The following is a 23,840-nucleotide window of genomic DNA, read 5'->3' as shown; positions in this document are numbered from 1 at the left end:
CACAAGTGCAACTGACAATTCCAGAAATCAGAAAGAAAGCTGGATCGCCATTAATTGCAAGCTTTGAAACAAGCAACTTTGGAGCACATTCGCAACGCGCACAGATTTCGGCAACATGTGTACATAGATGGTTCAATAAAACTCAACAGCTCTGCTGCTGCAGTCATCATCCCGGCAAAATCTGAGGAAATCAAATTAATAACTTAATGTGTGACCACATCGACGTGTGCAGAACTCGCGGCGCTCCGCGCTGCACTTGATTTTATTAAGCAGAAGCCACCGCAACAATGGACCGTCTTTAGTGACTCCAAGGCAGCCCTTCAGTGCATACGAAGCCCACTGTGCCACGGACCCAATGAACAACTGGCCTCAGAAATTCGGCACATATATTATCAAAGCCATGAGAAGGGACACCACATAATCTTTCAGGGGCTTCCAGGACTTAGTAAAATCAGCGGGAATGACCAGCGGGAATGACCTAATGGCCAGCGGCATCCCCGCTGGCCATTTACGGCGCCTTATAGAGTCATCCTAGCTTTTCAGTAAGTTTATTGCGACGAAAAAGTTATGACAGAACATAAGCTGCCATAACTTTCATACCGAAATAACTGATTGATCGATTGATCGATCGATCGATTGACAAATGTGGACGGTAATGCGATTGCCATTCGAGCAATGTAGCGAAACACCGCATTGCTGAAGTCCCATTTATTTACCATCTGTAGTGGTCATTCTGAGATTTGCGTTGCTTCGGTTATATATGCGACATACTCCGCTGACGTCCCACTTATGACAATCACTTGCCAAGGCCGCCCATGGGCATGGCAGCATGACGACGACTGTATGACACCGACGCAGTGACGAGGATATAATGACGAAGGAGGAATAACATCGATGGAAGCACAAAGGAGAGCACGTTGTTGGGCGAGTCGGTCGTACATACCCAAAGAAGGGAATTGCGCTAAAAAAGACACGGACGAGTAAGGACATGGACGGGTGCAAACTCGCGACTGATTTTATTCAGAAAGAACATACATATATATATACCTAAATTTTTATTCAATCATTGCCTAAGCGCACATGCCAAGAACGTTTTCTCTTTCTTATACAAATTGATACTAGAATCGCTTACGCATTTATCACCTGACTTATCAATGTAAAAAGCCTCTGCGAGTTCACGTGCTACCTGCTTACGACTGCGCCTTAAGATTTTGGTTCTAGCCAGCAAAGGCTGGCATGCTTTATCAGGCGTAGCCAAAGGGCATGCGCCGCAATGTAATCACACGTGTTGGATGTACTCACCACGAGCCCGGAAAGACCTGTTGCCTTTTGAGTCCGCTCATTCTAAGACGGTAAAACGCGCCATTGTTATGCTGTGCCTGAAGGAAGCCCTGCAGAAATCATGTGTTCACCTGGTAAAGGACAGCCTCAACAATCAGATTGGCAGGTTACAGAAGGCTGGTTTCCCGTTTCCGTTGTGGCTGCCGTGGCAGAGAAGCTTCTGCAAAGCTTGAAACCTAGAACACCTCAAGAAAGTGGCGGTCAACCGAAGACCAGACCGGCGGTTCTCTCCTATATTCATAGGGTCTCCCACAACCTAAAGAATGTAGCCAATCGCTTCGGTGTGCCGGTGGTATTTTCTGCCCCGCGCAAGTTGGCCTCTTTGTGGCCCCGGATTCTCTCCGGCGAGGAATGCGTGCGAGACTGCACGAAACGTCACGCCACCCAGTTTGTCAGGTGTTCGGTCGGGGCTGTGTATGAAATTCCCCTGACATGTGGAAAAGTTTACATTGGTCAGACGGGCCGTTGTATAAATGAACGACTAAGGGAACATAAGCTTTCTATGAATAACGAAAAAGGGTCAAATTTGCCCTTACATTGCGGCGCATGCCCTTTGGCTACGCCTGATAAAGCATGCCAGCCTTTGCTGGCTATAACCAAAATCTTAAGGCGCAGTCGTAACCAGGTAGCACGTGAACTCGCAGAGGCTTTTTACATTGATAAGTCAGGTGATAAATGCGTAAGCGATTCTAGTATCAATTTGTATAAGAAAGAGAAAACGTTCTTGGCATGTGCGCTTAGGCAATGATTGAATAAAACTTTAGGTATATATATATGTATCTTAGAACGACAGAAAGCTGAGCTAGTTGGTAAGGATTCATTATGCAAAAAGCGTAACGTAAAACCCGTTGACGTTTTAAGCATGCCGCGCTGCATAACCAGGTTCGTCCCGGAAGAAGAACGCTCACGCTGTATTTCGGATTGCATTGCTGGCATTAAACAATCAGATTCTCATTTTAAGACGCCTGACCCTGTCCGACCGTTAGTTGATTACCTTGTGGAGCATAAACTTACACTTCTGACAAGGAAGGTTATTTCGTAATTATGCCAGATGACATGTTTTCAGAAAAAGCGATTTCGGCCATAGAAAAAAATTTGCAGCCAGTAAAACTCAAGCCTTCGGTAGTTAAGCAACGTGCGGTTGACCTCTTGTCAAGACATAGTCTTGATAGGCTTGTATGTAATGTCAAGAAAGCTAAATCCCTCACCTTAGAACTGTTTTTCTCGGCCAAGACCCATAAACAAGAAATTCTTTTTCGTGCTATAGTGTCAGAAAAAGGGACGTGGCAGGTCTGTGTCGCTAGTTACCTACAGAACTGCCTAGCTTCTCTAGCTTTTCAGACCCCTTTTGCCTGCGTAATTCTCAGGCTCTAGTTCAGTATTTGAGAGAGGAAAATCCTGGTGACTGTACAGCTTTTAGTATGGATATCGAAGACCTGTATAATTCCTTGCCGCATGACGGGTTGCTAAATTCCGTAAATGAGTGCATTAAAGAACAAGTGCAAGAGTCGGCTTTTATTGGCAGATGCGGTGTTTCCACGGGAGCTTTTCTAGAAATTCTTTCAATGTACTTGAAGTCGACGCTGATTGGGTGGAGAGATGGCATTTTTCTGCAGAAATCAGGCATTTGTATTGGCTCAAAGGTTGCCCCTATTCTTAGCAACATTTACCTGAGTAAGGTTGACAACTGCTTAGAGAAAGTCTTAGGTGATAGTGTTATCAAGATATTACGTTATGTTGATGATTACCTGATTTTCTGTAATAGAGAAGATTTCGATTCCACTGCTACCTCAGTAAGTGAGCAATTTAAACTTTATGGGGGAGGATTAAAGTTTACGAAGGAATTTCCTCAGCAGCGCGTAATTCAGTTTCTTGACATTTCCTTGATCTTCGAACAAAATCATGTTTGTTGGCAGTACTCCCCAAGATCTTCGAAGCCGTTGCTAAACTTTCAATCCAAGCATTCTAAATTAGTAAAAAACGGAATTGCCATGTCGTGCCTTAAGTCTTCCCTCACCAGATCCTGCATGCACGAAATGAGCGCCAGTTTTAATGCGCAGGTCCGGCGCCCATTAGAAGCAGGGTATCCTAGAGTAGCGGTGGCCACTGTGGCTGAGCGCCTAAAGAAGTCGGTTTCGAGAGGGACGGGCGTGATTAAAGAAAACAGTAATAGCAAAAAAAAGAGTAATGGCTATTCTGTATATTCATTCAGTCTCGCACAGGCTTAAAAAAGTTGCTAGTAGATATGATGTTAATGTTGCTTTCACTGCTCCCACTAAGCTAGGTAAGATTTGCGCTGCCGTACAGAATAAAAATGAGCGGGTAAAAGGCAAAAAACGAACAGATATTTGTCCAGTGAAGCACAATAAGAACTGTTTTACTGACTGTCGTGTGGGTGTGGTTTATAAAATTCCCCTTAGCTGTGGCCAGTTCTACGTAGGACAAACGGGACGGTGTATCAATGAGAGGCTCATGGAACATAAAAGGTCGTTAACCGGTGGATCGCCTTCTAATCTTTCGCTACATTGCCGAGATTGTAACTGCACACCAGAGTTAGATGAATGCGCGATATTGTACAGGCATAAGAATGAAGATACGCGTCTTATGGTAGAGGCATGGCATATCTATAATGGTGGAAGTGCGTGCGTGAGTCAGCCTTCGATTACTTTACATAAGGAAGAGATTAAGTACCTTAACAGTTATCTTTCACGTAGGCCGGCACGTGTACCCGATTGACACGTGGTGTTACCATTCCTGAGCATGCGGAGATGAGTTTTGTGTCTTCTTTCTTTTTTCGCCTCAGTGCTCCCTTCAGTTGATAGTCGGCGTTCGTTTTGTCCACTTCTCTACTCTTGTGTCCTGTCTGCACGCCTCACTTCTATTTTGCATAATATATACGGATGTTCTTTCTGAATGAAATCAGTCGCGAGTTTGCGCCCGTCCATGTCCTCACTCGTCCGTGTCTTTTTTAGCGCAATTCCCTTCTTTAAGAAGCAAGCACAAAAGGGTGGTGTGACGACGACGCGATGACGACGATAAGATGATTCCTAAAAGATAGTGATCGCGTAACGGCGACAGGGTGATGAAATCATGGCGATAATAGGATGACGATGAGTGTGACGACCATGGACTTACGATGACGGTATGACGACAACCGGTTGACGAATCTGGAATGATGACAACGGATGCGTGAAAGCGATTGTCTGACGACGACTCAGTAACAACCATGGCATGACAACGGCCGCGTAATCACGATTGAATTACGAAAGCATTATGGTAGAATGGCGAAGAACGATTGACGTAGATTGAACGACGAAAGCGGTAGGACGACGACGGCATGACGACAATGGGGTGACGTTACTGAAGTGATGATGATGGTAAAACGAGAGCGTGACGACGACGGCGTAACGAGAGTCGGATGACGAGGTAATGATGACGACGACGGCTGTATGACGACGATGGGGTGACAGCGCTGTGAGGACAATGGGATGACCAGAAGTTTATGACGACAATGGTGCGACGACGACTTTATCCCGAAGCCCGTATGACGATGTCATGATGACAGTCGGATGACGAAGCTGGAGGGACGACGACGGAACGGCCACGAATACATCACGGCGGCGGTGCGATGACGAGGCGGCGGTGCGGTGACAACGCTGTCACGATGTCGGCAAGACAATACTCGTATGTGAAAGGTGGAATGATGATGACGGAACGACCACGACGGCACCACGAGCACTTAGTGGTCCAGGCCAGGGCCGTAGCCGGGAGGGGGATGGCTTATGGCGCTTCAGACGCCCCCGAAATTTTTTTGTGCTGTCATGTGGAGCCGACCATAACAACCCCCGGCGCCGGAAATCATGCTCGAATTTGTCTAGAATGTCCTTTTCACGCTCGAAAAGACATTTTAGCGCGAACATTACGGAATCGGGCTGGATTTCGCGGCAACGCCCATGCACCGGGAGTCGCATATCGTAACGCAAGGAGCTCCGCTCCATCCGAGCACAAAGTTTCAAAGGCGTTTTGATGGCGAGCAGGATTGTCGCGGCATCTCGCGTAGGCCGCGGAATCTACGGAACGCACGGGTTTCAATTTTGAAACTTTATGGGCATAAAGTTGGCATACTTTTGATGCGAAAGGTGCACCAACTTTAGTTCTAAAGTCGTACGTCGGACCATACAACGAGACAGGCCAAATCAACACACAATCAGACAAGTTGACAAAGCACGCAGCGAGGTCCGGTGAGACGAAACGTTTAGGTGGTTCATTTGTGCCTTCATGTCATAGACAAGAATATTGTTGCGATGGGGTGCGTTTATTTAAAAATGAATTGATGAAAAGGGGCCGCGCCGACACCGAGCCGCTGCAAAGACAAGCGCACTTGGTTATCTTCTTCCTCCGTTCTCCCTGTAGCTTTAGCGTAACACTCATCCCTTCACAGACGAAGCCCGCTGGGCGAGCAACTGTTACGTCTACTCGAAGTCACGGGGATGACAGCGTTTCAGGTGGGCGACGTGAACAAATTGCGTCATCTTAGACCGGTAGCGATTGGAAACGAGACTAGCAATTGAATATAGGTCACATCACTTAGGCGATTGGTGATGACGAAAGGCCCGGTGTAACGAGCCAGAAACTTCTGGCACAGGCTGCGCTTGCGAGGTGGTGTCCAAAGCCATACTACGTCTCCTTTGTTAATCGTAGCTGATCTTGGAGTGTTCCTGGGATGCCAACGTACGCAGCTGAGCTATGCGGCGTGCTTCCTCAGCGTGGCAGAGAGTCTGGGCTATAGAAGAGTCCGCATGAGGAGTAAAATGTAGAATAGTGTCAAGGAAGCTGCTGGGTGGTCTGACATAAAGAAGATAGAAAGGACTGTAGCCGGTTATTTCAAGCTTTATAGTGTTGTAGGCGTACGTGATAAAAGGCAAGATATCATCCCAATTTTTGTGTCTGGAATCGACGTACGTCGAAAGCATGTTGGTCAAAGTTCTGTTATAGTGCGCTCGGCGAGACTATTTGTGTGCGGGTGATACAGGGTCGCGCGGCGGAACTGGCAAGCACAGAGACGCCACAGCTCTTCGACTACGTCTAGCACGAGCTGGCGACCACGATCACTCAAAATAACAGGAGGGGTTCCATGACACAGTATATCGGAGGACAGGAGGAAGCTCGAAACATCAAGAGCCGTGGCCGTTGGCATCGCTGCAGTTTCAGCATAACGCGTCGGATGGTCGACGCAGACTATAATCCTGCGGTCGTTGTTTGTTGAGCGCGGGAATGAGCCGAGAAGGTCCACTCCAGTCATTTCGAAAGCACATGATGGTGGCACCACAGGGTGAAGTAGTCCGAACGGAGCAGTATTAGGACGCTTGCATTGCTGGCACTTGTAACAACTGCCCACATACTTTTCTATATCGCGTCACATACCAGTCCAGTAGAATCGGCCCTGAATGCGGTGGGCATATTCTGGTGAAACCTAGGTGCCCAGCGGTCGAGTCGTGCATAGCACGGAGCACATTGGTTCTCAAATTCTTAGGGTCCACTAAGAGGAGGCATCAGCAGCATAATTATTCTATAGAGCAGGCCATGTTGGATGACAGTCATTTTTACCTGTTGGTTGAGCATATGAGGCGAAGAGGGCATCCAGGCTGCGGTCGTCACGCTGCTCTTCCCGGAAAGTTACCTGGTTGGGAAAAAGAATGTCGTCGATGGTGGCCAGAAAGTCATCGAAATTGTCGGCATCACATGCTCTTGTTGGTAGAGGGAGCCTCGAAAGACAGTCGGCGTCCGCATGGTGTCAGCCACTCTTATGACGGACTGCAAAGTCAAATTCCTGCAAACGTCGCGGAGACCAACCAACCAACATAGTGAATAGCGATCAGTAACGATCGTGAAGCGGCGCCCGTAGAAATATGGGCGGAACTTCTGGACTGCAAAGACAACAGCGAGACACTCTTGCTCAACGACGGTGTAATTCTGCTCGGCCTTGCTCAGCGAATGGCTGGCATAGGCAATGACATGCTCGGTGTCACCAGAACGCTGGACGAGGACGGCGCCGAGGCAGATTCCACTCGCGTCGGTGTGCAATTCTGTTGTGGCACAGGGGTTAAAATGGCGAAGTATGGGTCCGGAAGAGAGCAGGAACTTCAGTTGACGGAACGAGGAATCGCAGTCTACTGTCCAGGTGAAAGGGTTATCCTTGCGGAGCAATGAAGTCAGAGGGTAGGCAGTATGGGCAAAGTTGGGCACAAAAGGTCGGAAATACGAGCAAAGACCCAAGAAGCTTCTCAGCTCGCGTTGTGAATGCGGTCGTTTAAAGCCGCTAACTGCAGCGACCTTCTGTGGGTCTGGTCGCACTTCCAGCTAGTCCACTAGATGTCCAAGTACTATATATAGCGCCTCTCGTTGGCCAAAGTGACATTTCTTGGAGTTGAGGGCAAGGGCAGCTTGTTCGCGGCACGTCAGAACAATGTCCAGTCGATGGTTGTGCTCTGCAAAAGTGCGGCCAAAAATGACGACGTCGTCTAGATAACAGAAGCAAACCTCCCATTTCAGGCCACGCAGTACCATGTCCATAAACCTTTCAAATGTTGCGGGCGCGTTGCACAAACCAAACGGCATGACGTTGAATTCAAACAAGCCGTCCGGGGTAACTAAAGCGGTTGTCTTTTTGTCAGCTGTATGCACGGGTATCTGCCAGTAGATGAGAAGTAGGATACGCAATGAAGGCAGTCGATAACGTCGTCGATCCGGGGAAGTGGATACACATCCTTTTTTGTCACAGAATTGAGACGCAGGTAGTCGACACAAAACCTCCAGGACCCATCTTTCTTTTTCACGAGGATGACCGGTGCAGCCCAAGGGCTAGATGAATCTTGGATGACGCCCTTGGCTTGCATGTTGTCTAACCTGTTGAGCGATGATGTTGCGCTCCGATGCGGACACGCGGTAAGGCTTCTGCCTGATGGGATGCGCGGAACCCGTGTCGATCCTGTGGCGAGCCCGCGTAGTTGGAACGCGAACTTTGTTAGCGTTCTGCGCGAAATCAAATAATGATGCATGTTTGCTAAGGACGCTGACCAGGGCTTGACGCTTTTCTGAAGACAGTGACTTGTTGATCATCTTTAAAAAAGGCGACGAATCTTCAAGGGCACCGTGGTCAGCCTTGTGCTCTCGGGATTCGTGTGACGTGTCATCATTTAAAGCGCCTATGCTGAGACTGGTATCCACTTCAAAAGAGGCAAGTCGCATACCGCTGTGTAGCACAACAGACTGGGAGGCTAAATTTGACACCCACAGTGTAGTTGTTCGGCAGGCCACAGAGGTACGAGGTACGAGGCATCGAGGTACGAGCACACTTTTCTTCACAACCAATCGAATGCACAGGCTCAACAATTGCATCAAATGCATCAGCGTCGACACCGCAAGCAGCAACTCGAACTCTGGATAAGGAACGTGCTTGTAAGACAGCACCTTCAATGACGGCGAGAGCACGTGAACAGGTAGCAGGTTGGTCGGCAAGAGGTGACAGGAAAAGCTCGCCAGTACCGCAGTCAGCAGTGGCACCGCACTGTTGTAGGAAATCAAGGCCAAGAATTACGTTGTGAGTGGAGTGAGCAAGCACTGCAAATTCGGCTTGATACACGTTATCGGACAGATAAACGTTCGCGGTGCACACTCCTATACGCCTCGTGCACCGCCTATAGAGGCGCCACTGATGGCCTCCTAGCAGGCGCTTCCAACAGTACGTGCGGGAGCAGTAGCAGACGACAACCCTTTGCAGCAAGGATGGCTGATGTTCGCGGCTGCGATTTCTTCTTTCTTCGGGTGCAAGATTGCTTCTTTGCAGTGACAGCTGTAGGGAAGACGCTGACCTCTGTGGGAGCGGGTATGAACACGATATTACCCGTGTTTGGGACAACATGCGTGCCAGATGCGACCCGCAGACAAACGCCATGAACCGCATTCATATGAAGTGGATTTCATGTTAACGAGCCGATAAATTATATTGAGTAATGCGATGTCTCGATCGTTTCTTTTGAAATTCTACGCTTGCCGTAATGCTGCTTCTGTGCCTCATAATAAGCACTCGTCGTTAGTGCAGATCATATCAAACAAATTCGCACGGTGCGGTGCCTGCATATGCCGTTGTGATTTTTGTCCCGATGAATACATGTGACATCGCCGAATAAGTGCAGTCAGTCGCCTCAAGAAGAGTAATTGCGAATTTATTATTGGAAACGCGTACACTAGTCAACGAAGCTACCAAACGCATGGGTTAATAAAGGCGCGTGTTAGCGCTGTGCCGACGATGCAATTCTGCTGCATACGCCAATGAACTGCCGTTGCCGCTGCTGCTTTTGCAATTTTAAATTCCCCAAAGGAGCTGCTTGGAAACGTACAAAGATAAAGTCTGACTAACTTTTCAGTACTTCCTTTTTAACGTTACGAGAGAGAGGTGCCACAGAGTGGGCTAGGTGACAGCAGTACCGGCAAGATGCTCACCCGAATATTTTTCTTCGGGCAGCTTCTCGATTGCCTGGCTGTTCCCGTTGAGTGGTGTGCTGCTCCCTTTGGCTGCAACATTTCTTCGTGTCCAGCTGGCCTCTGCTCTCAAGGTCGGCACGTGCAGTGCACTGACGATGCGCGTGTGAACTGCCCTATCACCTTGTGTGATAGCCCTGGCCCGTTCATCGGCGTATCTGGTAGAACCCCTGCGCGCCTTTGCCTACGCCTCGCTGGATCAGCCGGCTATCAGGGGTCTCCGCGCTGCTATTACGTCATCTACCGAGGATATAAAAGCGTTGCCCCCAGCGCCCTTCTTCATTGGGCTAGGTGACAGCAGTACCGGCAAGATGCTCACCCGAATATTTTTCTTCGGGCAGCTTCTCGATTGCCTGGCTGTTCCCGTTGAGTGGTGTGCTGCTCCCTTTGGCTGCAACATTTCTTCGTGTCCAGCTGGCCTCTGCTCTCAAGGTCGGCACGTGCAGTGCACTGACGATGCGCGTGTGAACTGCCCTATCACCTTGTGTGATAGCCCTGGCCCGTTCATCGGCGTATCTGGTAGAACCCCTGCGCGCCTTTGCCTACGCCTCGCTGGATCAGCCGGCTATCAGGGGTCTCCGCGCTGCTATTACGTCATCTACCGAGGATATAAAAGCGTTGCCCCCAGCGCCCTTCTTCATTGGGCTAGGTGACAGCAGAACAGGCAAGATGCTCACCCGAATATTTTTCTTCGTGCAGGTATGTTACCGCAAAGGCGCTCATTGTATTAGATCCGACGATAGGTTTCTACTGCTGTTCCTATGCCCACATGATGTTGTTTCCTGTTCTTGAGAAATGATGTATTGCTTGAATCGCCTTCTGTTGAGCGGTGCCGTGGAAGTGAACCCTGGCCCTCCAAAGAAAAATCCTGGTCTTCACCCTTCCCCCAAAGCTCAAATGGCTTCGAGTAGCCTTACGAGAACCGCGGCAGCCGCTGCTTCCACTTCACACGCTGACGCTACGGCTGTTGATGCTAATGACGCTATGATTGCCAAAATGCTATCTGAACTGTTAGAGGGGCAGAAGCGATTAGCTCGTGACATAGCCGACATAAAGTCATTCCAGAAAACTGTCGACGAGCGTTTTGAACGTCTCGATTCTCGTGTGACTGCGCTTGAGTTTTCACCACCGGAAAAGTACGTCTTACGTGCTCAACTTGATTCCTTGACTGTTGCTGTGGCACAGCTGAGTAAGAAAAACGATGACCTCGAAAATAGATCTCGTCACAATAACTTAATCTTGTATGGCATCCCAGAAGACCCAAATGACGATGGGGACGACTTATTAAACAAGGTGTCAAACGTCATCTCAGAGAAATTGTCGATCCAATGTCCAAGAATCGAACGCTGTCATAGGCTTGGTAGGGTACGAGAGGACCGTCCGCGTCCTGTTATTCTGAGAATTTTGGACTACTCCGAGAAAATAACCATACTAAAGAACGTACACAAATTTAAAGACATGGACTACCATGCAACCGAAGACTTCTCCTTTAAAATACGTGCACTCCGCAAAAAACTTTGGGAAGCGTCCCAGGTATATCGCAACAATGGCTCTGAGGTGAAGCTTCGCTTTAATTATATGCTCATTGATAAATCTCGGTACGTCTGGAACACTGATAAGGATGTCCTTGAGAAAGAACATAGGCAGTCCCTCAAACGCACAGCCCGACATTCTACTACGCCTTCTGTTTGACGTCCTAAGCACAGGCTTGAAAAGCTCTCGATTATGAATATTAACGCCAGAAGCATTACAAACAAATTTCCTGACTTCCTGTCTCTTGTGTCTTCGCATTCCCCACATATTGTGGGCATTACGGAAACGTGGCTTCACAATGGCGTCCATGATTCTGAATTCACTCCCCCACGCTACGTGGCGATACGAGCGGATCGACAGGATAGCAAATGCGGAGGGGTCGCTCTTATCGTTCGATCTGACATTAAGTTCTCCGTTATGAAGGCGCCAGCAGAAATTGAATCTGTCTGGTGCAAAATTTTTCTTAATGAACAGTCCATTGTAATCGGCAATCTTTATCGACCGCCAGGTTATACTGTCGATGTATTGCGCATCCTTAATGATTATTTGAACATACAAACGTTCAAACTGTCTAATCTTATTTTGATGGGCGATTTCAACGCTCCAGGTATCAATTGGCCATCATTTACGTTTTCTGGTCGGGATACATCCATCTGTCAAGAATTTCTGAACATTTCCTTGTTTTTCGATCTAAAGCAAATTGTTAACAAATCAACAAGAGGTGACTCGTTGCTTGACTTGGTCTTTCTCGGTTCAACTCTTTATCAGTGTGGTTTTGAATGTGATATTGTTGATGGAATTTCGGACCACAAGGCTGTGGTAGTTGCTAATAACTGTCCTGTTTTTCGCGGCGCTGTCGACTTTCACTACATTTCCTGATTTCGCTCGCGCTGACGATGTTGCTATCACCGATTTTCTTGCTTCGTCTTTCGATGCATTTCACACGATTAGTCACATGGGTGACATCAACGAACTAGTCAGCAAATTTGAAAGTATTGTCAGTGACTGCATGCAACGTTTTGTTCCGCTAAAAACGAAAAAAAAAGAACCTCAAAGTACCCTGGATGACACGTGATATCCTTCACGTATCAGGCCGCGTTGGACGCCTCAGGCGCGTGAAGTGTTTATCAGACCCTGATAGTGCTATCAGGTTTCGTAGGGCAAAGGAAGAGCTGCGAGTACTTACGAAATCGGCAAAAGATCGTTTCTTCAATGTCCAGTTAGGAAATCTTCTAAAAACTAATCCTCGCAAATTTTGGCGCTGTGTCTTGCCAACAGAGTCTACATCGGCATCTATAATTGTCAATGATGAAACAACTAATGATCCGTTAATAATAGCTGATGCTTTTAATGCCTACTTTAAATCTGTCTTTTCATCAGATACCCACGAAGTTCTATCCTTTGACCCTCCTAAAGTGACAACTCGGATTACTGATATCATGATTAATGAGCATGGTGTACTGAACCTAATACTAAAGTTAGACATTCAAGATCAACCGGTCCTGATGGTATACCCAATTCTGTTCTTGTGCGTTATTCATTGTGGTCTGCCCGCTACCTAACCATCATCTTTCAAAAGTCCCTCAATACCGGCATCGTTCCAACCTCATGGAAGCTGGCCAAAGTACATCCATTAATCAAATCTGGTAGTAAGCAGCTCTTATCTAATTATATACCTATTTCATTAACATCATATCCATGTAAGATGCTGGAGCACATAATTCACAAACATATAGTGGAATCTCCGGAATCTAATAACATGCTTTCTAACTTTCAGCATGGTTTTAGGAAAGGTTTCAGCACCTTAACACAACTAGCAGAATTCTCACACGACATCCTCTGTGCCCTTGATATCGGCACCCAGATCGATGCTATATTTATAGATTTTTCCAAGGCTTTCGATACTGTACTGCATTCTAACCTCTTAATAAAGCTTAACATGATCTTGAAAAATTCTCACTTGGTTAGTTGGATTGCCAGTTTCCTTTCTCATCGGTCACAATACGTATGTTATAATTCAACTAATTCTTCTTTTGTTGACGTGTCATCTGGTGTACCCCAAGGGTCGGTTCTTGGTCCTTTACTATTTCTTCTATACATTAATGACTTACCTCGAAACGTCACTTCACACATACGCCTTTATGCGGACGACTGTGTTTTGTATCGCGTGATTAACACACCAGAAGATCATCTTGAACTAAATTCCTCATTTGTCAGCTTCTGTACCTGGTGCAACACTTGGCAAATGAATATTAATTTTACTAAAACTGTGATAATGTCATTTTGTAATAGTGCATCTCCTTCATTGACCAATTACACCTTCAATGACTTATCCTTGCACAGGGTCTCAGAATACAAGTATCGTGGCGTCATATTTACCACTAACATTTCCTGGTCACAACACATTAATTTCATTTGCACTAAAGCACGCCGGAAGCTCGGGTATTTGAGGCGCAGTTTTAACAATTCCCCAAAGGAAACTAAGTTACTAATGTATAAAACTTTAATTCGCCCAATCGTAGATTACGCTTCTCCTGTCTGGAACCCTCATAAGCAGTGCGACATTAACTCCATTGAGAGCATACAACGAAAATCTGTTAGGTTCATATATCGTCCTTATGATCACTATTTTTCACCCTCTCGTGCCTTATCTTCTTTGAACCTAACCACTTTATCCATACGCCGTCACATTGAGTCATTGAAGTTTCTGCATGGCATCGTCATTTTTTCTTATCGTGTCTCACATCCCATATATATTCCTTCAGACATTCCTCGGTCAAGTAGGAGTCACCATAACCTTAATATTAGGCCTTACTTTGCTTGATCTAATAAATTTAAATACAGCTTTTTCCCACGTACTATTGAATTCTGGAACTTATTTCCCAGAACAATTAGGTCACTGCCATTAAACGATTTCCTGTTAAAAGTTAACCACACATGATTTTATGTATTTTCTTGTTGTTACAGTGTATTTACTCATTCTCGTTTTTGTACTGATTCTCAGTGTTGCTGCTATTTTGAGTCTCATTTGTGTCATCTGCCTTATTTCTTGAGAATTTTTAATGTTATTGTTTACTTGGTTTTTTGTCTGACTTTTTTTTGTCTAACCCACTCCTGCGATAGCCCCATATAGGGGCTGCAGTATGTACAAATAAATAAATAAATAAATATATTTAAAGGTAGAGCAGCGCCAGTCAATGTAGATGAGCACTGGAGGCAAGGGCGGGTTTAGTCGCGTGCGGCGTAAGCATAATAAGAAAGAATTCAGTTGAGTACAAAATTCACATCCAAGATAGGACTACGTTGTGAAACAAACAAATCACTCGGCGTGTTAAGTCTGCTCGGTCATCATGGAGGTGTGATGACTTCCAAAACTTGACGCGAACTTTTCAGCGAAAAATGGAGCAAAAATACCATATGCAGCAACTGTTAGCAATTCTCGCCCTCAACTAACTATTTTCTGAACACATTTCCCAAAAAACCACAATATCTAAGATACCCTCGGGCGAAAAGAATAAAGCTGTTAAAGACGCACTCGCTTGGTATCATTCCGATAAGACAGAGCGTGGTTTATACCCTTTACAAACGAGGCAGGGTGAAAACCTCATCGCTCAAAAGAATCAAGAGTTATGCATGAAGCAACTAGCAACAGTTAAACATGTGCGAAGCCACGCATAAAATAGATGTAAAAAGATGACGTGCGTGACAGCTCGTGCGAGGAATTTACCGGGCCACATAAAACCAACAATTTCAGTTCTTGCAAACTTGAGTAGCTTTAACGTACAACACAATGCGCTCGTGCAGTCGTGCTGCCTAACTAGCGCAACGCGGTAAAGACGCGGAAAACAACATAAGCGGCAAACGGCATTCCGAAGTTTAGCGGTATGCCTTTAAACATCATGCTGCACTGCAGACGAGCTTCATCGCTTAAGCGTCTAGCTACGATCGAGTGGGAAAAACACAGGTGCGAAAAAGGAAAGGTAGAGTACAAGAAATTTGCCGCAGAAGCGACGATCCATTGCTACCGTTGCTCCTGCTGATGAGGCGTTGCGGGGAATGATTAGAATCGTATCGTTTTCGCCGGTATTTGAGCCTCCCACCCTGCAACCATTCTTTTTCTACATTCCTTGAAGCTTTGGCCACCCCACACATGGGAAGGGTGTTGCCTATTTTGCTCTGAAAACGTGAATAAGACAGAGAAGCACTATCAACGACACAACAAACTACGGCGCGCGGCTGGCTCATCTCCCGTGTGTTCTGCGCAAGGCCGCCACCAGTGGCGTGTCGATCGGCGCGCACTACGCCTATAGGTCGGAGCAACTCTCCACTCACAGCACGAAATGCATTAGCGGTATCCCAGGGAACCACCTCTTTACGACCTAGTCGTTTTTTGAAATCCAGGCTGATAACGGAGACACTCGCTCCTGTGTCCACTAAGGCCAACGTAGCAACATTGTCCACTAAAACACGAATCTTGTTCTGACACGTGGTGACTGGCGGAGGCATCGGGACGTGTAGTTTATGATGGCTGGCGACCTCACCTCCATTGGTCGCGCCGCCTAGTTTCGCGGCGCCGGTGACCTGAGACGTCGTCGTGGAGATGGAGACGTGCGCTGGCGTGAAGGCGGCGGCGTCAAGCTCCGCACAGAAGCTGGTGAGTCGCTACGGTAATTCGCCCGGTGGTTTGTCCTGCATTCGGAGTCAGAAAGGCAGCGTGTCCCGTCGCCGTGCCGACTGCTACGCCGATAAAAAGTGCGCGGTCGCTCAGGGGACGAGCGAAGGCGATGAGGATAAAATCTGGTGACGTGACCGCGAATATCTCATTGGAAGCAGCTGGGGCACTCACTGGACGCACCGAAATTGTCAGTAGCAGGATAAGTGGCACGGCCGTCCCACTCTTGAGAAACTGCAGGTGGTCTGGGTGAGTAACCGTCGTGGAAATGATAACTGGGATTCGCGTTCATAGTAAGGCTTGGCGCTCTTGAATGAAGAGCGAAGTTGTAGGCTTCTACGGAGGCGGCGTTGATGGACGTCTCACGGAAGTCGCAGTGAGAAAAGGGCTCTCGAGCCCGCGGTTTCGAGAGGGAAGCCGCCTCACGTTGATCAAGCTCTTCGCGCACCACTTGCCGAATAACTGACGCAAGGTCGGATCGACCTGGGACCACCTCAACACTGGCGACATTTGTTACGTTGGCCAGGCGGCCGAACTTCGGGTTGATACGCCGAGCTTTCAAAGCTTCAAATGTAGGGCAGTGCCGAACGACGTGACTTCAGGAGTCCAGACTGTCTTTTCCGATGAGGAACTGGTACACGTCCTCAGCGATCCCTTTTGGAAGATGACCAACTTTGTGCTCTTCTGTCATCTGAGGGTCCAGGGCCTTGCACAACTTCAGTACTTCCTCGATGTATGTCGTGCAGGTTTCGCTGGGAAGTTGGGCTCGCTGCATTAGGGTTTGCTCTGCACGCTTCTTTTTAGCTGACGGATCTGCAAAGCACGTCCTGATTTTCCCACGTCGTCATGCTTTCTTCGTGGTTTTCAAGCTACACAGACATGGTTCCATTGAGGAAGAAGGCAACGTTGTTAAGCTGGGCGATGGCGTTCCAGCAATTGAACCGACTTGCGCGTTGGTAAAAGCTGAGCCATCCGTCCGCGTCTTCCCCGGCTTTTCCGGCGAAGGTTCGCGCTTTCATGTAGGGCTGCCATGGGTAGCTGGAAGAAGGTGGCGGGTTCTCGCCTTCGGAAGCCATCGTAATGGCCGACCGGCAATTCGGCGACTTCGGCGAAGCTTCACGGATTGCGCTTCTGCGGGCGGTTCGTCGTCGTTCTTCGGGGGCGCCGTTCTGTTACCCCGCACCGTCCACCAAAACTGTTACGATGGGGTGCATTTATTTAAAGATCAATTGATGAAAACGGGCCGCTCCGACACCGAGCCGCTGCAAAGTATGGTATGGTATGGTATTCTTTATGCGATGTCGCACACCCACTGTGGAGGATTGGCAAGCGTACTTCGTTCCCCTCTTCCTCCGTTCTCCCTGTAGCTTTAGCGTAACAATATCAACATCTTCCCCCTGCGCCAAAGCATTTATGTCAAGAAACTAAAGCCAGCAAAGGTAACTACGTTCTTGTTTATTTTTCTACTTGAACTTTTATTCGCGAAGACAAATTGAACCTCTTCCTCTTCTTTTTTTATTTCTTTCTTTCTATCTTTTCTGTTCTCGCTACTCGCGGGCTGCCGAACCAACCAGAGCGCATGCCTTTTTCTCGTGCTGAATCAACCACCGCGCGACACTCATCGATGCGCATTTCTCTCTGGCCGAGTGTATTTTTGCCTGGCAGAGTTTTGGACGCGTTCTGGCTAGCAGACAAGAAAAAGAAACAATGCTTGATCGCTCGCCGCCATCACTGTGGGGACTCGACGGATTGTAACGCGTTCGCTTGAGCGCCACCTCTACGGAAAATTTTGTCTCGCCGGTGTAGGATACCGAGCAGTATGCGTGTGGTTCTCGGTGGGCCAAGCGGCTCACGTTTTCTTCGATATTCCTTTGGTAGCCACTCTAGGTGTCCAAAGTAGACATTTGATTGTAGCCAGCATCCTTTCCTTTCCGTTATATCATTTCGGTGCCCCCTGCCCCACAAAAGAAAAAAAAACACATTGTTGTGGCGCAGCGAATGGTCGCATGGGGAAACTTCGATTTTATTACTTCTTTTGCGGAGACTAATGGGCCACGGGACGCTTTAATCGCCGGATCCTCTTGCTATATTATTGCGATAGCAGTTATATGGACACTCCATGCGCATTCCTTAGGTCGCCGTCTCCTTCATTTCCGTATATTTCCAAGGCTGATAACATCGGCACCGCGCGCGGCATGCTGTATGTGCGAGTAAAAGCGTAAAGGAAAGGGCGGCATGGGTGAGCCGACGGTGGTGGCTCAGCCTTGCGTGCACAAGAGAGAAAAGCTGGGAGGAAGCGCACGCCTTCCGCCGCGCGCGTACCCGCCGTGGTTGCTCAGTGGCTATGGTGTTAGGCTGCTGAGCACGAGGTCGCGGGATCGAATCCTGGCCACGGCGGCCGCATTTCGATGGGGGCGAAATGCGAAAACACCCGTGTACTTAGATTTAGGTGCACGTTAAAGAACCCCTGGTGGTCAAAATTTCCGGAGTCCTCCACTACGGCGTGCCTCATAATCAGAAAGTGGTTTTGGCACGTAAAACCCCATAATTTAATTAATTAATTCCGCCGCGCGCGATACATCGGGTGGGGGGGGGGGTGGAGGAGGGCTGTGATCTCTGAATCTGTGGTTGCGCAACATGTTCATTCGCCTTGTTTGACGCTGTTAGGATCGGCCTGCAGCTATTTCAGCCCGCTGCAGGTGCGTCGATCAATCCGGGGTGGCGGCGCCCTTCGGAGAACGAGCGAGGACGACGACGCTAACCGGCCATGCGCCGCCTTGGCAAAAGGGTGCTTCGCGGTACGGGGGCCCCAGGATTCGTCACACTCTGCCGATACACGAGGCGACCAAGGAGAAAGGCAGCTCTGGAATGTAGAGCGCCGAATGAGTTCGGCGGGCCAACTATTGTTACCCAACTCCCCAACGCGGACCTGATCTGCTACGGGTGAGGGAGTTGCCGCGGGAACGTCGTCGTAGGCTCTTCCCACGCGCCGACCAAGACGCAAGACAATGTGCTACTCGGACGCGCTACCCCGGGCGGCTCAGAGTTCTACGAAGCCCCTCTGACGTCGGCTCCGGACCATTGCACCTCTGTGTGTGTGTGTGTGTAACCCGTCCCGGGGAGAGGCGGCCTGTTTACAATGACTGGACGAACGTTTTCCGTCCCCTTGGAATCAAGGGGACCAAGTGCTTATAAGCAGCGATTGTCTGCTGCTAGAGTGTGCTCGTCGTCGTGCTCTGTGCTCGTCAATGTACTCGTGAGCTGTGTGCTCGTTTGCTCTATGTTCTTCTTGCGGGCTCCATTTGGGAGCCACGCTAGACTGTCGATGTATGTCTTGTTTAAACTGTAAATTATGTAAATAAACCGTGCTCGCCTAAGTCCCGACGAAGAGTCAAGTGCATCCGTACGACTACCATGACTGCCAAATCTTACAAATGGTGGCAGCGGCGAGATTGTCCGACAAATCTAACAACCAATATTATATACAGTGACGTTTTTAATATGCAGATTTATTAGAGCCTTATAGCTATACTTAAATATCTTGTTGCGAGGCTAGTGTATATTCAGTGAACTTTGTTTCCATTGACACTTTTTTGCCGTTTATCAAGCTGGATCTTCGCAATATGTATGCGTTAAGAGACAAAGCCGGCAATATCATTACTAATATGGATGAGATAGTTTAAGTGGCTGAGGAGTTCTATAGAGATGTATACAGCATCAGTGGCACCCACGACGATAATGGAAGAGAGAATAATCTAGAGTAATTTGACATCCCACAAGTAACGCCGGAAGAAGTAAAGAAAGCTTTGGGATGAGCTATGCAAAAGGGGAAGGCAGATGGGCAGGATCAGGTAACAGTAGATTTGTTGAAGGATGGTGGGCAGATTGTTCTAGAAAAACTGGCCACCCTGCATACGCAATGCCTCATGACCTCGAGCGTACCGCAATGTTGGAAGAACGCCAACATAATCCTAATCCATAAGAAAAAGGACGCCACAGACTTGAAAAATTAGACCGAAAATCTTACTGTCCGTTGCCTACAAAGTATTTACTAAGGTAATCGCAAATAGGATAAGGAACACCTTAAGCTTCTTTCAAATAAAGGACCAGGCAGGATATCGTAAAGGCTACTCAACAATAGACCATATTCACACTGTCAATCAGGTGATAGAGAAATGTGCGGAATACAACCCTTATATATAGCTTTAATTGATTACGAGAAAGCCTTTGATTCAGTCGAAATCTCAGAAGTCATGGAGGCATTACGGAATCAGGGTGTAAATGAGCCGTATGTAAATGTACTGAAAGATATCTATAGCGGCTCCACAGCCACCGTAGTCCTCCATAAAGCAAGCAACAAAATCCCAATAAAGAAAGGCGTCAGGCAGGGAGATACGATATCTCCAATGCTATTCACAGCGTGCTTACAGGAAGTTCTCAGAGACCTGGATTGGGAAGAATTAAGAGATAAAAGGTAATGGAGAATACCTTAGTAACTTGCGATTCGCGGATGATATTGCCTTGCTTAGTAACTCAGGGGACCAATTGCAATGCATGCTCACTGACCTGGAGAGGCAAAGCAGAAGAGTGGGTCTAAAAATTAATCTGCAGAAAACTAAAGTAATGCTTAACAGTCTCGTTAGAGAACAGCAATTTACAATAGGCAGCGAGGCACTGGAAGTCGTAAGGGAATACATCTACTTAGGGCAGGTAGTGACGGCGGATCCGGATCATGAGACTGAAATAATCAGAAGAATAAGAATGGGCTGGGGTGCGTTTGGCAGGCATTGTCAGATCGTGAACAGCAGGTTGCAATTATCCCTCAAGAGAAAAGTGTATAACAGCTGTCTTACCAGTACTCACGTACGAGGCAGAAACCTGGAGACTTACGAAAAGCGTTCTACTTAAATTGAGGATGACGCAACGAGCTATGGAAAAAAAGAATGATGGGTGTAAAGTTAAGGGATAGGAAAAGAGCAGATTGAGTGAGGGAAGAAACGCGAGTTAATGACATCTTAGTTGAAATCAAGAAAACGAAATGGGCATGGGCAGGACATGTAATGAGGAGGGAAGATAACCGATGGTCATTAAAGGTTACGGGCTGGATTCCAAGGGAAGGGAAGAGCAGCAGGGGCGGCAGAAAGTTAGGTGGGCGGATGAGATTAACAAGTTTGCAGGGACAACATGGCGATAATCAGCACATGAGTGGGGTAGTTGGAGAATTATGGGAGGCCTTTGCCCTGCAGTCGGCGTAACCAGGCTGATGATGATGATGATGATGATGATGATGATGATAATGATTATCATCGCATTTGCATATTCCATTGTATCTTATCGCATTTATAATGTACGAAGGCGAGTCAATTGAAAGTGAGGAAACCCACCTTGCGCAGTAATGGTTTGGTTCCTTATCTGCGAGGCATGCGCGTGGCACAGAGGCATCTCTGATTTATAAAAGTGACATGCAGGTGGGAGGACAAATCTTCTTTAATGCTCCCATACACTGGGTTGAACTTGGTTGTGAGACATAATGAACACTCCTAAAGTTTAACAGTGTGGTGTCGTGAGGTTTTTGACAGATGGCGATGTTTCCCACAAGGAAATTGGTCGTCGTATGGTTGCCGTGTTCATTGAACATTGCATTTCATTGGCCACTGTGAAGCGTTGGAGCAAACGGTTCAAAGAAGGACGTGAAATTTGCAAAGGCGATCTAATACCGGGCTAAAGCCACCGTACGTTTGCAAATGCTGATTAGGCAAGAACGGAGGCTAAGCATCGATTAATTGGCAGGCAGTGTGAACATCAGTAACAGTTCGGGTCCCACCATAATTCATGACCATCTCGATTATCGGCTCGTGTGTACCCAATGGATGCCCAAGAATTTCAACCACTGTCAGAAGACGGAGAGGTTCGGCGCTGTCTTGACTCATCTAATCCGGCTTCACGATGAGGGTGTCGACTTTTTGTCTGCAATTGTGACCGGGGACGAATCATGGTGCCACTACTACGAGCCTGAAACACGACAGCAAAGCTTACAGTGGAAACATTTGAATTCGCCACTCCCAAGGAAAGCAACGGCCTTCATTTCTGCCGGAAAGGCGTTGAATATTTTTCGATCGTCAGGGGCCATTATTGATAGAATTTGCTAGACCTGGAGAGACTATCAATCGTTTCCGATATTCTGAAATGTCGGATTGGCTGCGTGTCGTAATCAAGAACAAGCGACGTGGAAAATTGAGGAATGGGGTCATCTTGCTCCACGACAATGCCCGTCCCCACGTCGCTGACGTGGTTAATACAAAACTGGCAAAGTTAAGTTGGAAACGCTGCAACATCCGCCATATAACCCAGAGATGTCGTCTTGCGACTTCCAAATTTTGGAGCATTTGAAAAAAAAAAAAAACAGCTCAAGGGAATCTGATTCGTGTCGGACGTTAACGTGAAGCAGACAGTTACAGTCTTTTTAAGCAGCAACCCAATGAGTTTGAAGAGACTGGAATCACGCGACTCGTTAGTCAGTGGGACAAATGTCTAAATGCCCATTGAGGCTACTTTTTAATAAAGTATCCAATTGGTCACATATTCGCATTGGCTCACTTTCATTTGACTCGCCTTCGTATATTTTGCAGAACTCCCGCTTTTGATATGTGCACTCTGTTGCGACTATAATTTGGCAGCAATTATCGACAAAACCCGACCGGTGACAGCTGCTCCTGCGCAATAGATTGACAACGTCATCGAGATTTTTCCGTGGTCGTTGCGCATGTAAAAAAATGTAAACAAGGTTCTTGACTCACAGATATATATATATATATATATATATATGTATATACGTTGGGCATGGCGGCACCGCAGTGAACATGTCGAGTAACCCTTTCGTCTTCCTGATACAGGCGCTCGGCCTCCTGCTTTCCTGCGACTGCTTTGGGAGCGGAATCCGGACACACAACCGCACCGCATCAGCACTGACTGCTCCGCCAAATGCCGAGTTCTGCAAAGCGCCACTTGCCGAGCTGGGTCGCGACGCCTTTCTTGGACAGCTGGACCGACTGGCCTACGCCCCCTTCAGAAGCGTATCGGCCACCCCAACGCTATCGACACCATTCACCTATAAACAGTGCGACGCGCCTGACAACGGCATTGGGCATGGCGGCACCGCAGTGAACATGTCGAGTAACCCTTTCGTCTTCCTGATACAGGTGAGGAAACATTTTGGCAAATGTCACAAAAGTAACGACATCTTTCTTGTGGTGCTGCCGTGCCCAGGCAAAGTGTGTGAAACTGTGTGTAATTGTATAACGTCCTTGAGGTACTTACTGATGCTTGCTGGGGATGTAGAAAGTAACCCCGGCCCTACCAATCAAGAAGTCTTGACCGAAATTCGCAGGGTGGCTGCTGACATGACTGATCTGAAGAATGACAACAAAGCTTTAACTGAATCTCTGGAAGCCATCCATGTGAAATTAGATACTTTGTCAAACCTCGAGGGCAGAATAGCAGGCGTTGAGGATAAAATAGTGACACTTGAAAATGCCATTAGTAGTCTTGCACTCCAGGTTGATGATCTCGAAAATAGAAGCAGAAGATCAAACTTAATGTTTTATGGCATTCCGGAAGTAGAAAATGAGAAACCTGACGACCTCAAAAAAAAACAATCTCTGATAAGATCATCAAGAGTACCATCGGTGTCACGGTCTCGGGAATCGAGAGAATGCACCGCCTAGGAACTAAAGCAGAAAATAAAACGCGACCT

General features: G+C 47.6%; 1 protein-coding gene across 1 annotated transcript in view; it reads right to left on the bottom strand.

Moving 5' to 3' along the window:
* Positions 1-10,440, bottom strand: part of LOC139048610 (uncharacterized) — a 54,906-nt gene extending 44,466 nt beyond the window's left edge. The window contains exon 1 of the mRNA XM_070523041.1: positions 9,844-10,440. Within this exon, the coding sequence (XP_070379142.1) occupies positions 9,844-9,924 (81 nt within the window). The 5' untranslated portion in view covers positions 9,925-10,440. The remainder of the gene's footprint in view (positions 1-9,843) is intronic.
* Between the last annotated feature and the right edge of the window lie 13,400 nt (positions 10,441-23,840).

The sequence above is a fragment of the Dermacentor albipictus genome, chromosome 8, assembly GCF_038994185.2.
Source record: "Dermacentor albipictus isolate Rhodes 1998 colony chromosome 8, USDA_Dalb.pri_finalv2, whole genome shotgun sequence".
Classification (NCBI taxonomy): Eukaryota; Metazoa; Arthropoda; class Arachnida; order Ixodida; family Ixodidae; genus Dermacentor; species Dermacentor albipictus.
This window is presented reverse-complemented; position numbering and strand designations above follow the sequence as displayed.